The sequence below is a fragment of the Clupea harengus genome, chromosome 13 (genome assembly GCF_900700415.2).
Source record: "Clupea harengus chromosome 13, Ch_v2.0.2, whole genome shotgun sequence".
In the NCBI taxonomy this organism is placed as follows: Eukaryota; Metazoa; Chordata; class Actinopteri; order Clupeiformes; family Clupeidae; genus Clupea; species Clupea harengus.
Window position 1 is genome coordinate 28,546,740 of NC_045164.1, and position 19,403 is coordinate 28,566,142.

General features: G+C 43.3%; 1 protein-coding gene across 2 annotated transcripts in view; it reads right to left on the reverse strand.

Annotated features, from left to right (window-relative positions):
• LOC105899707 (neurexin-1a) overlaps positions 1–18,224 on the reverse strand; it is a 395,474-nt gene extending 377,250 nt beyond the window's left edge. For both annotated transcript variants that reach the window (XM_031579030.2, XM_031579029.2), the window contains exons 1-2: positions 18,073–18,224; positions 15,269–16,501 (exon numbers count right to left, since the gene is read on the reverse strand). In XM_031579030.2, the coding sequence (XP_031434890.1) occupies positions 15,269–15,980 (712 nt within the window). In that variant the 5' untranslated portion in view covers positions 15,981–16,501; positions 18,073–18,224. The remainder of the gene's footprint in view (positions 1–15,268; positions 16,502–18,072) is intronic.
• Positions 18,225–19,403: the final 1,179 nt, after the last annotated feature.

Here is a 19,403-nt window from a genome sequence, read left to right on the forward strand (position 1 = left end):
CTTAAATTGAAGCCAAAGACATCTTGACTCAACACAACCCCCCCCCCCCCTCATCCTCAGCTAAGACACACATTTCTACCCCCCCCCCCCCAAAACATTGATCAAAAGTGCTAACAGCATGTATCTATTCATAAAGTGCAGAGACTAGCTTTTCAAACACCATCTCAAATCATCCATAAAAGCCATCCAAACGGCCTTGTGCCATCAGAAAGAGCTCCTGTGGCCCTGTGACACGAAGGTCTATCCAAAAGATGATGTGTGTCCTTCAAAGGCACCCAAACACGACTCTCTAAGGATGGGACTGTGACATTCAACTCTCGTTTCGGCTCTGTGAACAAACATCACAGCACCCAGCAGCACCTCCATTCACTTCTTCCCCTAGGGGGCGCTGCACTGAACACATGAGAGTGACGATCCTTGACGCCACCGACATCTTTTCTATGAACACATGAGAGTGACGACCCTTGACGCTACACTGAACACATGAGAGTGACGATCCTTGATGCTATCGACTAGGGATGGGCATAATTAATCGACGATCGATTAATTGATCATTAAGAATTTCCTCGATGAAATTATTTTTTCATCGATTAAAACTAATGCATGTTCTGTTGCGTAGTGTGCGTGTAATTTATTTATTTTAGGGCTGTCAAAGTTAACACGTTATTCTATGAGATTATTGTGGCCGAGATTAATGCAATAAAATATTTGAACGCAGTTAACGCAACGTTGTTTACTTCCGGTGCGCGTTGACCCATGGCACGAAACTGCCGCGTGTCTGCAAGTCAGTTAGATAGAAGAGACCGAGACGGTAGTTGAAGATAGAGAGAGCTGAGGGATTGTTGGGCGGAAAGTTTCTGTTTAAGAGGCAAAATGACAGAACAATCGACAAAACTAAAGTTGTATGTAGCATTTGTCAAGCTGAATGTAGCTATTACAGAAGCAGCTCGTCTTTAAGTTATCACCTTAATGCAAAGCACCCGACAGAAAGCAGTCCCAGGTTAGATGGTCGCCAACCCACACTCCACGACTTCTCTAGGAAATTAACTAGACCAGTCCGTGGAAAGGTTACCAACGCTGTAGCAGTTTAGGTTGCCGGTGACTGTCGGCCCATCAACATAGTTGAAGACGGTGGGCTGACTGAGGTGATTCGAATTGCTTCAGGGTACAATTCTTACGATTTACCGTCGAGGGGCACCATTGTGTCTCGCATATATTCCTTCTATGACGGCGAGAGAGCACGAAAAAAATGCAATTGAACAACAGTGTAAAATACACGCTGTCTGAAGTGATTACTCGTTAATTTATAAGATTTAGTCTTGAGAAGAAAACAAACTTTTAATCACAATGAATCTAAATGAATGAATTTCAAAATGTGAGATTAATTAGTTAGAGAGAAAAAACAAGTTGTGTTTATGAGCACCGGCTTCTAGCTGTCGGCTCCGCTGCTTAAGAGTACAGCAGCGCATATTTTCAAGTGTAACCATTGAACGGATCCCGTTTTACTGCCACAAGAGTTGTCCATCTTGTAAGTTTAACTGTTCATCTTGTAATAAAGATCTCAATGAGGAAACACGCTGTGTTTTTTTTCTATTTTCACTGCATTTTAATATAGCCTATAAATAGTGAATTTTAATATAAAAATATTAATGATTAATCGAAAATCGATCGTTAATTCTCCCGACGATCGATTAAGACAATTTAATCGAATGCCCATCCCTACTATCGACATCTTTTCTATGCGTCTCTCAGTGATGGCGTAGTGGGGAGCACATTCTGATGGCTTAGCTCATAAACAGCCAAAAAGAAAATGGCCCCAATTTAAGTGAGAGCCAGCCCAGAAAGATGACACTGACCTGTTTCTGGTCTCGCCTGCATAACACCACCACATTAATAAGATACACCAAGAGGAGTTTATAGGACTGTTTCTGGTCTCGTCTACATAACACCACCACATTAATAAGACTGTTTCTGGTCTCGTCTACATAACACCACCACATTAATAAGTTACACCAAGAGGAGTTTATCGGACTGTTTCTGGTCTCGCCTACATAACACCACCACATTAATAAGACTGTTTCTGGTCTCGTCTACATAACACCACCACATTAATAAATTAACCCAAGAGGAGTTTATCGGACTGTTTCTGGTCTCGTCTACATAACACCACCACATTAATAAGACTGTTTCTGGTCTCGCCTACATAACACCACCACATTAATAAGACTGTTTCTGGTCTCGTCTACATAACACCACCACAATAATAAGACTGTTTCTGGTCTCGTCTACATAACTCCACCACATTAATAAATTAACCCAAGAGGAGTTTATAGGAAATGCTCACAATCCTTGTATACATCGTCGAGCTGCGGTTTAATCATAATTAAATGGGCGCCGTCAGCTTAATTCCTAATTAGGGAGAGCTGTGTATAATACATAAACATTATACAGTCGTTTTTAGTATGCATCTGCAGGTACTGCAGAGTTATGCCAGACATTTAATGCTAGCTGCATACCCTACATGAAAGAATGTGATTTTGTTTTAAGAATAACTCTGCCACTATATCAGCAATCTATATGCATAGACCACATTACTGAATCACCAGTAATGAGTTCAGTGACTGAATGCAAACATTGTGTATGATGGCTGTTGAGTCAATGTATATACTAACAGTGGCCTACATGTATATACTAACACTGGCCTACATGTATTCTGAAAAACATCCAGAAACAAAGAAATCATTTTAGGGTAAAACTGTCTCTCTGAAATGTCTAGGCTCAACTAAAGTTTCAAATAAAGCAACTGCATGAATTTCATTTAAGCCATTGATTGTACGCAGCACTGATTCAATAAAGTAAAATAAAAAATAAAGTGATAAATCTAAAATGAAGATTCAAACCCTGCTATGCAGCTGAGGGAGAAGTCTAACATGATGAACGAAACACCACAGGCTGCGCACTCTGTTCATCTACATTCACCCGAGCCCCACACCTGGCCCACACCTGGCCCACATCTGGCTGCACACTCAGGCTGTTCATCTACATTCACCCGAGCCCCACACCTGCCCCACACCTGCCCCACACCTGCCCCACACCTGGCCCACACCTGCCCCACACCTGCCCCACACCTGGCTGCACACTCTGTTCATCTACACTCACCCGAGCTCCACACCTGCCCCAGGAAGGCTGTGGAGAATATGCCCTCACACACACACACACACACACACACACACACACACACACACACACACACACACACACACACACACACACACACAGGACACACACACACACACACACACACACACACACACAACACACACACACACACACACACACACATACACTCCTTTGGATATGAATATGCCCTCTGGTATTTTACACCCCCCTGATATTTTCTCCAAAGAGGTCTTCACAGTCACGCTATATTAAGACAAAAACCCTGTCTCCATTCTGTGTTCACCATTTCAGCCCCTTCATTACAAATGGTAACGGCCTCACACACACACACACACACACACACACACACACCCGCCTCACACACACACACACACAACGGCCTCACACACACACACACACACACACACACACACACAACGGCCTCACACACACACACACACACACACACACAGGCCTCACACACACCCGCCTCACACACACACACACACACACACACACACACCCTCCTCTATGCCACACACTGCGCTCAGCAGCAGCAGAGACAATAATCTAAAGGGAGACAAATGCTCGTTGGAGTAAGCAGCAAAGGTCAATGCTACCATTCAGACGATGGATCAATCTGCTGTTAAATTACAATTTAGCCAAAATCAAGACTAATGAGCAGGAGCGCGAGCCCATCCTTCAGGCGTACGCTTGTCTGCTAATGCCCCCAGCTAATGCACCCAGCTAATGCCCCCAATGCCTGTATGCCTTGACGCTGGTAGCATGTCGCAGCTAACCAGCCTCACCGATTCCTCTCAAAACACAATAAACTTGGAGAGAGAGAGAGAGAGAGAAAGCAAGAGGCTAAGTGACCAGCCGCCCTGATGGGAATTGATTAGACCTGCTGTGATAGTACTCTGGTTTGGTGTGAGATTAACCACTGGCACCCTGTTGAAACTGTTAGCATCTTTCTGCGCGCCGCGGGCAGCGGGGGTCTCTGTCAGCGTGTCTTTGTCTCTGCACACACCTCTAAATCCCCCCTGTCCCTCGCACTCGTTTACCTTTTTTCACACGTCATCGCTCATAGCCCAGCGTTGTTCACACACACACAGCCTTGCATATTCCTCTGCTTAGACCCTCAAACCAGATCCAACCGGATTCCACAGCTCACAACCGCTTGACAAAGACCCATATCCCTCATGGTCCCCCCTTCATCTAAGGACCACCTCAGGCCACATCAGCCAACACACCATCGCTGCCCAGAAAGAACCTAGTGGTAAGTAGCAGTCTAACCCTGCCCTCCATCACTGGGACACAGTCTCCTCCATCTAACACAGTCTTCTCCATCTAACACAGTCTTCTTCATCTAACACAGTCTCCTCCATCTAACACAGTCTTCTCCATCTAACACAGTCTTCTTCATCTAACACAGTCTTCTCCATCTAACACAGTCTTCTCCATCTAACACAGTCTTCTTCATCTAACACAGTCTTCTCCATCTAACACAGTCTTCCCCATCTAACACAGTCTTCTCCATCTAACACAGTCTTCTCCATCTAACACAGTCTTCCCCATCTAACACAGTCTTCCCCATCTAACACAGTCTTCTCCATCTAACCCCCCACACACACACACACACACACACACACACACACACACACACACACACACACACACACACACACACACAGTCTTCCCCATCTAACCCTGCCCTCCACCACTGGGGCACACAGGGGATTGCGGGAGCAGATGGGCACACAAGCCCACTTCTTTCCTTTTTTTTTTTTCCATCTTGTGGGTTGGACTGACCCACCAGGGTAATCACAGTGGAGCTATAGTTCTAATAACCTTAATCCTGGGATTGAGAATATCTAGGATAGTATTACGGATGTGAAATAAATCTTCCTTCCGTTTTTTTTCCTCTTTTTTTTCCTCCATGGGCCATCTCTGATAAACACACGCATGCCATGCGCCGCCTTGCGAGGGGATTACAGCAACAACAAAACGAGGGCTCTTAAGTTATTCCTGCATATTTCAGACACACTGAGCAGGCTATAAATGGGAGCACAATTGGGTTATCTCATTATACTCGGGGGCCTGTGTTGTTGTAGTTCAAATTCATCTTATCTAAGCGAAGAAACGCAAACAATAGAGGCTGGTTTATCCTAGTAACAGCGTGTTAACAACACACTTAAAAAAAAAGATCAAAGTCAGTCATTATAAGAATATCGTATTTGCTTTTGCCAGGAAGTAATTTATGAAATGACATAACGGAGGCTAACGTTGTCAATATCACCCCACGAGTCTGTCCTTCCTGTGTTTTGGTAATCAACAGCATTTCCTAAATTCCTACGGTTGTAATACAGGACATTTGCAGCTGTTATGGCAAAGCCAGTGTTTGTGCACTCTCAAGTGTAAAATGTAATGCACAAAGGCTGATGTCAGTGAACATTTCTGTCTCATTCTACGACTGTGGACGCTAGGAACCTCCCCATACAGATGTCAAAGTGCATGAATGTCAAAGGTAAAACAACATCCTGCAGTCCGCAGTGTCAAACTGCCACGAGAGCTAACACAAGGCTCCACATGTCAAAGGTCTACTGAAACTGAATATCATGCAGGGCCCAACAAGACCTTGAATACTTTGGGCTCAATGAATGAATGCACTTCACCCTTAGTCTGAGTGGGGGAAATCATTAAATCAGCTATTTCACTGAATTCCTTGTAGTAAGAGGACTATCTCTGCCAGCTCACTGCCTGTATGCTTACTGGTTGCAGGATTTCTCATTTGACAATTATTCCGGTCTGAACCAAATTAATTTGAGGGATTAACTTTAAAAGGAAACATTCTATTTCTATACTACAGATTATTTTGAGACCCATTCCACTTGTAGAAGTCAATATGTCAATATTAAATGAGGAGTATACAGTCAGACGTTAATAAATAAATTCCTTTAGCCTTGTGGCTTTGTGAGATTTTGATAAAAGTAACAGTGCTTTTCTACAAGCTGTGAAAATACTGTACTGCCAAAACCATAGAGTTTCCAACACTAATGATACAGCTATGGCATGGAAAGCTGTTAGCCCATGTTTAGCATCAAATGCACTTCAGTATTGACTGCCTGTTTTTTTTTTCCACAGCTGAGATCCATTTGTGTTAGTGAGTTCTTGGGCACAAGATAAACTAATCATGGTGTTAGGAGCTGTGTCTGTTGGTCAGTGTGTGAACATGTGTGTGTGTGTATGTTGGTCAGTGTGTGAACATGTGCTTGTGTGTGTGTGTGTGTGTGTGTGTGTGTGTGTGTGTCTGTTGGTCAGTGTGTGAACATGTGCTTGTGTGTGTGTGTGTGTGTGTGTGTGTGTGTGTGTGTGTGTATGTTGGTCAGTGTGTGAACATGTGCTTGTGTGTGGTTTGTGTTGTTGTCTCCCAGGAGACAGGATGCTGAGACTCCACTTTCCTTCTTGGAGTGGGGTAGTCACTACAGATCACACACACATTTGCACGCACACACACACACACACACACACACACACACACACACACACACACACATTTGCACGCACACACACACACACACACACATTTGCACGCACACTCACAAACACACACACTTGCATGCACGCACACACACACACACGTACTCCCGTTGACAGTCAAGTGCAGTTGTATTTAAAACAAGACCGAAAATCCCCAGGGAAAATCCCTCTAATCTTTTGAATCCGATATCTGTCTGCGGGCTCAGAGAGACAGCAGTATACTGGTAATCTCGCTGCATTGAGGGAGGAGACAGCACGACTCTTACAGACAGACAGACTGACACTCTCGGAGTACACACACACACACACACACACACACACACACACACACACACACACACACACACACACACACACACACACACACACACACACACACACACACACACACAAACACACACACACACACACACACACACACACACACACACACTCACAGACCCGGCCTTACATGGGTAGACAAGCTTTTACGGAGGGGGATAGGCATCACAAATACAAGGAGCACTGGGATCTTTATTTATTTAGTTTCTGTCCCGACCGAGCCAAACATTTCCATGTTTCTCTTATTGTGGTTTATCTGCCTTTTTGAGCGAGATCAAAATATAACGCCTGGAAATCTTTAAGGTCAGAGAATCTAGCAGGCCCCCTAAAATAACTAGCCTGACTCGCTCCCACAAGCACTGTCTGATAAAAGGGAATTTATGTAAGAGAAAATGTATTATTCACAAAGTGAATACATATATATAAAAAAGTTATCGATTAGATTCACACATTGTACCCACTCTACTAGGACAACCACTTTTGATAAAGATAAATAACAGGCTCTCTTCCGGCATCAGACCTTAAGGTCATACTCTTAAGTTGCGTGGCACCAGAAAGTAACTGCACATTGATACATAATCCATGTTTCCGGGGCTCAGTGGCATATAGGATCAGGGTGCTGTTGCACCGCGGCTTCAGTCATCACAGCTCAAGCCCAAAGACAAGCTTCACTCCAGGCAGTCTGTTTAGAGTTTGCAAGAACAATTGTCCGTGTAAGCTGACACTGACTGGGCAGTGAATATCACACGTGCCTCGATTGCATTGTGCTCCTGACAATAAACAAAAGGACACAGCTTGTTACAGTACATGCATTAACCTTGCGTGGCCCTCTAAACCTGTCCACACACAGAGAATGATAAGGCATTGATCGCCTTTTGTGCTGCTTTTCTCTGTGCCTCTCAACTAAAGAGGAGCAGGGACAGCGTCTTGGACAGGGACCGGCTCAGAAAAATTATGTTATTACACCACATAAAATGTAGAATGGCAATATAAGCATCCCTACCACACACACACACACACACACACACACACACACGGATGTGTGCAGAAAAGGAAGCACAGGCACACATGAACACTACATCCACACACACAAATGTGCACAAACACACATACGCAGAAGCACACACACACATACACTAATGTGCACAAACACACATACCCAAACACACACACACACACACACACACACACACACACACACACAAGAAGGTGCACAAACACATATACGCAAAAGCACACAAATAAAAGGTACGTGGGTTCAGCAGAAAAGGTCAGCTCGGACAGTTTGGTTCGTCGCAAACGTAGAAAAGAGATAATGCACCAGATTCCATTTCATTATGTTCAAAAAGTGAGTCATATTGTGGATCCGTGTGATTTGTGTAATGAGAGGCTCAGCCAAAAGGACTTCACAAACACAGAAGAGTGCATCTAAATAATTGTTCCTACCAAACAAAAGGATTTGTGTTAATGTGAGCACCCAGGGGTAAGGGGGGGGGAGGCAGTGCAAATCCAGTAATCCCTTCATCTGATCAAAGTAATGAAAAAAAAAGCTTTTAAATTATTTAATGGAAGGGTACAAAAATCATGTTTCAAAAACTGACAGGAGACTATAGTATGTCCTTGTTCCCCACACACACGTCACACAAACACACACACACACACACACACACACACACACACACGTCACACACACACACACACACACACGTCACACACACACACACACACACACACACACACACACACACGTCCAATGAGAGCAGAGGCCTCCAACATAAGGTGACCTCACAAACTCAATACGCGTGCTCACTATGCATAGCTGCAGTGTGCGGCTGGACTGTGGAGTGGGAATTCATTTTTGCCAGCGATTGATTTCCTTCAGTGACATGAATCTTGATGTATGTTTTATGACGGGCGTTTTCACAAAGTCCTTTCGGCAGCATGAATTTATGAGATTTTTTTTCCCAACATCACTATCTGCAAACGTGTCATAATTCAGACATTTAGCATTGATGACAAACAAGAAAAATTGCACTACAATGCAAAATGAACAGCACAGACCTCAGACCTGTTCAAAGTCCCACCTCGGCAGTGCCAGCTCGGTGAGGCCCAGCCCCACGGCTAACTTCACGATTCTAAATCTATCTGTGTGGCAAACTGAGTCTGTGGTTATTGCCAAATTAGTAGGGACGTCCCTCTCTACCTTCAAGAAGCTTTTGAAGATCCAACTCTTCAGAGAGCACCTCTCTTCCTAACTGGCACCTTGACTAGCGCTTAACTTGCACTTCAGCAGTTACATTCCTGCACTTCTTTTTCCTTTCTAGGTCGTTTTTCTAATTCTTATGTAAAGTAGTATTTATTGTTACACCATGTTTTTTTATTGCTCTTAGCTTGACTGTTCTCTCCCTTGTACGTCGCTTTGGACAAAAGCGTCTGCTAAATGACTAAATGTAAATGTAAATGTAGTAATATTACTGAGCAGTGCCATAGTGTTTCTGGAAACTCACATTGTGTGTCATGTAAGTCTCAACTTGAACGAGGGCTGCCAAGAATAAGAGGTTTAAATACAACTACAATACAACAAGCATTAGTGCAATGATACACCAATAATGCAATTGGCACTAAGTAATGCCTATTAACGGTGCCTGTGATGTACATAGTGGGTAGAGGGCTTTGACATCATATTCCAGAGGTGGCTATGTAGGTGAAACAAATAAAGTGCCTAGATAATTAATCTGCCATATATAATGACCAGTAGATGAGCACACAAGACGAGTCATTCATTTACAGGGAGAATGAACGCATTTACACGGATTAGCTTCATGCTGTTAGAGGCGGCTGGCTGATGCGCTCTGGATGGTTTTGTCATTGTGTTTCACAATATGTGTTTCACAGACAGCCTTAATTAACGCATCATCGGTGGCACAAATGCAGTCAGATTTTGAGACTGATGGACTCTCAATTGGGATCTAATATTCCGTGTCAACGTAACATAATGTAAATGGCCATCTCTAAACCTAGGACCAAGTCCCTGTCTGGAGTCTGCCCCACAAGCTGGTCTGATGCATCTGGACCAGGTCTCTGTCTGGAGTCTGCCCCACAAGCTGGTCTGATGCAGTCTGGACCAGGTCTCTGTCTGGAGTCTGGAGTCTGCCCCACAAGCTGGTCTGATGCAGTCTGGACCAGGTCTCTGTCTGGAGTCTGCCCCACAAGCTGGTCTGATGCATCTGGACCAGTTTGGGCTCCAACTGGGAGGTTTTTTGTTTTGTTATTTCTAATTATTTCAGCTGAGTTCATTTTCAGATAAGGTGTGTTCAGTGTTTTAATTTCAGCTGTTCATTCTGAAATAATGTACCGTTCTCTACAAGCTCACCACTCACCAAGACATTTGGTTTATGTGATCTATGCAGCTTCCAAAGTTCATTATGAGTTTGGCTTAATTTAATGGCTGTATGAACACAGCAAATTCACTTGTTGGAAAGGAGGGGAGGATTTATTTTGGCAACACTGTTGCCGACCGAACCATGGCAACTGAATACATTCCAAAAAAGAACATAACAACTGAACCACGGCAACTGAATACATTCCAAAAAAGAACATAACAATGAGCATACATGCATTAACGCTGGCCTGAGTCCCCTCAGACAGAACACTACAATTCTTTAAATTGAAACAGAACTATTATGGGTTTTAAACGTTCAAATAGCGTTTCTTTTTCTCAGAGTGCATCTACCTGGCCAGTGCAGTTCAGCAGAAAGTAATTGGATTGCTGTGTGTGTATATATAAGACACACTAGCTGGGTCCACATCCAACTTTTGAATGCGCATTTTGGCCATTCGAATAAGAAATCCTGACTAGAAACACTTTAAATCTTCTATACCAAACAAAAAGAGAGGGAGCGTGATCCTCACTCAGAAATGTTGGCCATCGATTGGCGGAATATTTAGACAAATGTATATGTTTTCAGAAAGAATTTGCGTAAACCACATGAAGGAAATTAAGATTTCAGAGACATATCATGTAGTTAGTAGGATGACACACAAGACTCTGACGTTAGTCATTTTAATATGCAGTGTGCCAGCAGCTGATATAATAAAATAATAATAATAAAACTTTATTTATATAGCACCTTTCATGCAAAAGAATGCAGCTCAAAGTGCTTATGATATGTGTAGATTCATCAATGGATGATGAGTGAAATCGTTCAGACACAAATATCACACTAAAAATACATATTATTAATCTTTGGTTTGACCTGTGAACCCTCGCTGGGTATTGAGTGTCCATGCTCTGTGCTATATACCATTAGAGGTTTGGCTTTATCTAATCAATACTACCATTAACACCTACACTCACACCTCATTCACCCAAAACTGGGCTCGACTGCCAACTACTGCCACGCAAGCCCATACCCCAGTCGTCAGATTTAGTGTGTATGGTTCACCTTTTTTATTTGTTATTGTTTAATTCATCAAAATGATGTCCTGATATTCGCAAAACACACCATTATTAGGAACAGTTAAATGAGTTACACCTAAATGTGTTGTGAACCAATCTGTCCTATTTTAGAAAACAAGACTAGGATTAAAAGACCTTTAAATTGAACATCTAAATATGACTAGGATTAAAAGACCTTTAAATTGAACATCTAAACATGACTAGGATTAAAAAGACCTTTAAATTGAAGTCACAGGCAGGCTCTCTCTCCGGTCTCCAGCCATGCACACACAATTACAGTCTACCTCTTCTTCCTCTGCTCACTCCCCGCGCCTCCTTCCTCTCCTCGCACTCACACTCTCTGCACTTCAATGTGCCGCTGAAGGACACGAGCGCAGGTTCGACAGAATTGGGTTACATACTGCCGCAGTTCAAAAGACACAGAAATGAACTCCCACACTGCCGCCCGCCCGCCACACTGGATAAGCGACTACAAACGGAACAGAAATTGAGTTTTAATTATGACACTGCCGTCCCTGCGTCAATGTTAAATAGGAGAGTTTGGGGTTTTTTTTGGTTTAAAATGGAGAATAGCAGATTCGATGTTTTGACAGAGTGCTCTTTTCTATGGGCTGCGTTCACAGTTTGACTGTCACGTACACTATTCTTCCGAGTTCTTCTCCAGGTCTGCAGGACTGCTGGGACCTCCAGAGTGTGAAGTGCCCCAACCCTAACCCTTTAAATGCAGGCTTGAATCCCATACCACACTAGGCTGAATTAATGACCAAAAGAAACTGCCATACACATCCATGTCAGGGCCTGGATAAAAAAAACTTCAGGAAAGAACATATTTGGCAATGCGTGTGTGTGTGTGTGTGTGTGTGTGTGATTCCTGATGACTTGGCATTTAATGACATAATTAATTTATGAGATGCTCAGAATAATCCACTACAAAATCCAATTAACTGTGTTACTACTGCGTTGAGCACTTATCAGACCACCTGTCTGGGTTCTGGGTTCTGATCAGCCGATCCACTCTGAGGCACTAATGAGCAGAGTACCTGTACACACACAGACACACACACACACACACACACAGACACAGACACACAGACACACAGACACACAGACACACACACACACACACAGACACACAGACACAGACACAGACACACACACACACACACACACACAGAACGGTACTCTGGCACCCTTGCCGTTTACCCTGCCGCTTATCTTTGATTCATGCGATGACAAACTATCCCTCCAATCAGTCCCTGACGTCTGACATCAGCACCACCAACCAAGTGAAAAGGCCTGACAAAAGATATGATTTAACGCAAAATCTGACATTTCACAGCCTTTTGTTTATCCTATCTTGCATAAGGGCCCCAGAGCATGAATGAGTGGAATAATACGTCATAAGGGGGCCCCAGAACATGAATGAGTGAAATAATACGTCCCTCAACATGTCAACCGCTCTCTGAAGCTGAATATGTCAGGGCAGGATCCTATGACTCACAAGCTTGAATGCCATAATTGTGTCACCTTGCAGAATGTGTTTTAACACACCCACGTCTCACACACACACACACACACACACACACACACACACACACACACACATCCAATGAGAGCAGAGGCCTCCAACATAAGGTGACCTCACAAACTCAATATCAAAACGTCAACTGTAATTGCAGGCTAGCATAACAGGCCATGTATGATGACGAATGAATCACCAGTCCCTCTGTAAGACACACTGAACACACCACTCCAGTCTCAGACTATACTGGGGCTTCTGTAGGACACACTGAACACACCACTCCAGTCTCAGACTATACTGGGGCTTCTGTACGACACACTGAACACACCACTCCAGTCTCAGACTATACTGGGGCTTCTGTAGAACACACTGAACACACCACTGCTGCAGCAGGCACACTGAACACACCACTCCTTCACTGAACACACCACTCCTGAACACTCCACTCCTGAACACACCACTGCTGCAGCAGTCTCAGACTATACTGGGGCTTCTGTACGACACACTGAACACACCACTGCTGCAGCAGACACACTGAACACACCACTCCTTCACTGAATACACCACTCCAGTCTCGGACTATACTGGGGCTTCTGTAAGACACACTGAACACACCACTCCAGTCTCAGACTATACTGGGGCTTCTGTAAGACACACTGAACACACCACTCCAGTCTCGGACTATACTGGGGTTTCTGTAAGACACACTGAACACACCACTCCTGCACTGAACACACCACTCCTGCACTGAACACACCACTCCTACACTGAACACACACTGAACACACCACTCCTGAACACACCACTCCTGACGCAGTCTCAGACTATACTGGGGCTTTTTCCCAAAAGATGTTGCATTGTAACTGCATGAACCCTAATCTCTGCACTGAGTAAAAGAGAATGTTGCCATTAATCAAATGCCAAAACCAAAGGCTTTGAAAATGACATAGTTCCAAATCTTCTGACAGAAACTGAATACACCGTTGTTGAATATCATGCAGGATGAACTCTTGAACCTCCAGATCTGTAGATCCCTCAGGTGAGAACTGAAAACCCCGTTAAACATTTGGAGAACTCGAAGCGTACAGCATTTCTCCAGTCATGCACAACTATCTGTTATTGAGCAAGAACTAGGCATCTAGGAACCCACGGAACCAGACTATAAAGAAGAGAAAATAATATCTCACATTGGCCTCCACACATCTAAACATATAACCGGAGTCCACTGCAACCGCAGGTAGATGGCCAGACCATTTCAGGGGTCACACAACACTAAAATGTTGCCCAAAATAGAAACACCAGCTGACTGACAAATGTATAAAAGGTTGTTGTTTAGCGATGGTTCAGTGATTTGGGAACAGCTGTGTTTCCGTTTTTTAAACGCTATGCACAATGGTTTACACAACTGCCATTTTGTTTCCTGAAATCCCAAGAAATATGTGAGAACTGTTGCTCTTTCCAGCCAGAAGCTACCATACAGCAGTAACCAGGAAATTATGTAAAAAATAAGTATTACTGTCAAATGGTTTTCCAAAAGTAAAAGCAAATCTGCATTGCTGTTGAGCTGTTTGAATAATTGTCATTCAATAGCGTCTGTCTGCATGTACTTCTGCCAAGCCCTGATATAGGAAAGCCTGCTTTATTTTAAATCCCAAACTGATTTCTCCCTAGCTATATTTTTAATACAGACATCTCAAACTAACTGTGGCAAGAGGGGTCCGTCATTGTTTATTTAAGCATTAAGTTGATTTTATCTCAGTTGCCAAAACAGCTTGGTTGGCTTTTTTTCTCCTATGCTCTAAGTCTTCTCAATGTCATGCGTCCCTCTGCTTTGGAAATGCTTATAAATGGAAACTTTCAAAACAAAACCCAACAGAGAGTTTCAAAGGTCATTAAATCCCTGGAGCTCCTGGTGGGGAGAGGGGTGTACACCTTGGAGAATGTTGAACACCTGCATGTTTAGCTAATGAGACCTTGCAGGTGCAAGATGACTAATTAACGTTGGCTTGCTTCAAGCAAACATGATAAAGTCATTCTAACCGCACTATGTTTTTATTTTTCTCCATAATTTACCTCGGGCTGCATGTTGGCAACATCCATGTTAGTCATTTAGTTAAATAATTGTAATGTTTCGAAAAACAGAAATGTTAATACAACACTGGTGGTTTCACCTAATGACCTGACAGTTACTGAAGCATGTTCCCTCTATTCAGGAAAGTAAATTAAAGGAAAACTAGTCAAAGTAGATATGAATCCAGAGAGCTTACCTTCACTGCAGTCTTTTCCTTGATACCCAGTGTCTGAGCAGTCACAGGTCGGCTCGTTGTTGACAACACTACACACTCCTCCGTTCAGACACAAGACGTCTGTGCCACAAAGGTCATTGTTGACCCCTGCACTGTTGACGAGTATCGGTTCAGTGTTGTTCACTCTCAAGTCTGTTATCCATCCAGCAAACGGAACTTGGTCCTTCACGACCGATGACGTTAGCCTCAATGCTTGGGACTTTAATTCCGGTGGGATTCCACCAAGAAATAAATGGCTAAACACCGTCATGTCGCGCCTTTTGGATTTGACCTCCACCCATTTGACCTCTTTGTCCACGATGAGTGTGGTGTTTTTGAAGCTTCTCCTTATGGTGACACTATGCCACTGGCTGTCGTTCACTGCTGTGTCAGTAACAACCGTTGCTGGGTCGGCACAAAATATGGAGAACCGCAGACTGAGTTTGCCGTTGTGGATGAGTAGCTCCAGAAAGTCGCAAAAGCCTTCGTCGTCAAAATACACCAGGAGTCCGTGGGAGCTCTTGGTCTTCATATTGAAGTTCATTTCGCTTTCGCAACACGCATTCCACATGGGAAAGGTGGCCCACTGTCCCTCAGCACCAGTGAACTCCAGGCTAGCCCCGAGGTCCACCACACAACACAGAACCAAACCCATACATATTAGATGGGCACCATGCCGCATTTTAAGCACCATGATGTTCGAACGTTGATTCGTAAGTACTACTGAGGGGAAATTTCGACAGAGAGGCTATCCGTATTGGACGCGTTCAAATTCCAAAGTCCTCAAAACGTAATGCTTGAATAGGGAGAATTTGGAACTTAATCAAACATCCGCATATCTGCCGGCTACTCTACCCTCCATGAGAAAATATTTCTGGTAGGCCTAATGTAATTTTCCACTGACACCGGTAATTCCAAATGACGTGTGTCTCTCCGAACTACTGCTCAACGGGTAACTACTTCCCCTGTCCTTCCCTTTCCACCTGTGCCTTCATGAAATCCAAGTCATTCACAGTCAATTATTTAAAAATTAGAAATGCATCCATTTGTTGTCTTGCGTTCAGGAACATTGCGGCCACGGTTTGATGGTTTCAGTTTGAACAATGTAAAAATATAGTTTTGATGAAAAGATCATTGGCTCCGTACAGTATGGTTGATGCAATCGTCAGGCGTCATACTTTGTGGCATCTTCGCGTTGCTGTCATGACACCGGCGCTGAGGAACAAAGACATAAAACAATCTTTTTAGCCTACTAGACATACCGGGACATTCAGCTAAATAAGAACTTAAGGTGTAGGGAGGCCGACTTCCTAGTTAAGGTTTGAGAGAATGACGCTATTGTATATGTTCAAAAAGATGGCACCATGTTACACGTCTTTTAATTATGCTTGAAACCTTAGAACATTTATGCAGCCCTCAAAACTCTGTCAATTCATACTACACGTACATTTACTACAACATCTGTCCGTCATTCGACCTATCTTCAGAATAATTCCCAAAAGAAGGAGGCTGCTGTGATTATGAAATTATATTTTTTTTGTGAAAAGTAGCATATAAGTATAACAGCCTAATAATAAGTAGGGTTTATGTGTATATGTTCTGAAAAGAGCATAGATATTGCACTTATTAGAGGAACAGTTTGCTGTAACACAATTAATACAACAATTTAATAAGCAGCATAATCCAACTCGCGATCACTGCCAATAAAGATGTCATAATTTCCATTTGATAAGTTAGGAACATGCCGGATATTTAACTCATTTCCAGATGCACCCTTTTGGATGTCTGCTTCTGAGAACCCTTTCGTTGCCTCTCCCTACAATCCCTCCCTTTTTTCGTAGCCTCGCGCACCCCATTTCATTGAGGGTCACCAAGGAGAGCTCCAACATCGGTTTAGTTTGACAACATGTGGCAGCAGGCTACTTCCAATAACTTAACAGGGCCTAATTAGCCCACACCGCATGTCTACAATTGCGACTTGGGAAGCATACCTTCATACCTTCAATGTTTCTTCATTTTGAGTAGCTAAATTCTAAAAATAGTGCTACTGCGCAGATTTAATCATATGGATAGTTGGTAACGTATCGGTTACCTTTACATAAAAAAAAGAAATGTCACTGTAACCGCACAGACAACGAATCAGAATTCCAAATCAAACGAAACCCGAGATCCAGTTGCCTACACGTAGAGCCAAAATGACCTAGTAAAACGTTGAAGATGCAACCCCGTTTAGTCTTGCATTCTCTGATAATTGCCGATCGTTTTTCCCAGGCTATCGCTCAGCGGCGCACACTCATCTAGAATGGGGCGAACAATCTATGTGCAATTTTGTTCTAAATTTAAAGACTGAGCAAACTCCAACCATAATTATATGCAAAGGATATGCTACTTGTCTGATCCTTGTAATTAACACACAATGTAGGCAGTTGCACTCATTTCAGACAAGTGATGAAGACGAGTCTCTTACACGTGAAAGCACCTGCAAACCCAAATCACAGCTTTGCACAATTCCCAGCACTATCCTCTTCAACAGTGTTGGGCTTGGGCTACTTGCTGTTTACCGAAAGGTTGACACAAATAAACTTAAACTATAGTTGAAGTAAAAAAAAAAAATCAGCATACCGTCTCTGCCTCAACCTCACACAGAATTCTTCACATCCACCGCGAAACCTCACAATGTTCCGCAACAAGAATCACTGCATCACTGAAGGAGTGAGGAGCGGTCCTTAGCGCCCTCAGAAAAACATCCCTAATGTCGCCAGGAGAAGAGTGTAATTTTCCTTTACCTGAAATTCATCCTTTGTCAGTCGCAAGTTACGGTGAAAACATTAAAGTTGGTGTCAGAGAAAAATCCGATCATTTTTGAGAGAAGAAAAGGTGCAACGCGCTGCTTGCCCACTGCGCCCCTGCCAGCGACTGACAGAAAGAAGCCGGAGACGGTGGGTCACATGGCCGCTCTCTGATGGAGAGGGGAGGGGTGGAGGAGGAGGAGGAGGAGGAGGGCTGCAGCACCTTGAACCGCACCGCCGCTAAATGCAAATGGTTGTGCACTCAAATCACACACATTGACGAGATCAATCACATTCATTACATTTCATGATTATGGCAGGAGGTGAAGCCAACGCGATGCAATGGAACGATCTGATTGTATGTCCCGTAACAACGTGGTAAATGTATTCAAGCCAGCGAGAGTTGAATGCCACGGAGGATGGATGCCAAAGGAGTGAGAGGAATGTGGCCATGTAACAGCTCCTCTGTAGTGAGAGACGCGAAGAGAGCGCAAATTATCTACGCTATTAACTATGCCACGGAGCAGGTAGCCCTTTCGAACTCAGTTCACGGTGCCATCCATGAATGTGTTTAAATACGTTCACAGTTCGTGGCGGAGGTGTGTCCTGCACTGATTATCGGTGTTGAAATGTATTTTGAAAGTTTGTTGTTTATAACAGTCCAACCCCCGAATAATAAATGTATATTAACCCGCATATGATGCAAAAAAAAAAAAAATTATTTCAGGCAGTTTTATAATATTGTTGGCTAAATGTGGACTTGTGTGATACTGAAATATTGAAACAAGTTAAGTATAGCAAAGGTGCAAAATGCACTATGTTAAGTTGTATTTCATCTAAGTGAGTTTAGTCAGCAGAGGACAGTTCCAGAAATTAAAGAAAAAGTCATTGCACAATTGACCTTAACATGCTCAGTTTAAGAGTTAGAACATCACCAGATATTATACAACTGCAGAATGGATACGCCAGAACCAAACCACTGCATTTTCCAGGTAATGTCTTTTCAACCACCCCTCTTTCTCCTGCAGAGAGTCTCTGTCTTCCTCACACATACTCTCTCTCTTTCTCTCTCTCTCTGTCTTCCTCACACACACTCTCTCTCTTTCTCTCTCTCTTTACTGCTACCCTTTCACAGATCCCTGGGTCACTTTCTTAGTGTGTGCATGCATGCGTGTTTGTTTCAGTGCATGTCCCTAGAATTGTATGTTTGCTTGACATAATACAATATTAAGTATCATAAAATATCTTGACAGTATAAGGATAAAACTATTTTATAAAACAAATCAATACTTGGCATTGCACCGAGCCACGGTCTAACACGCCTCAAG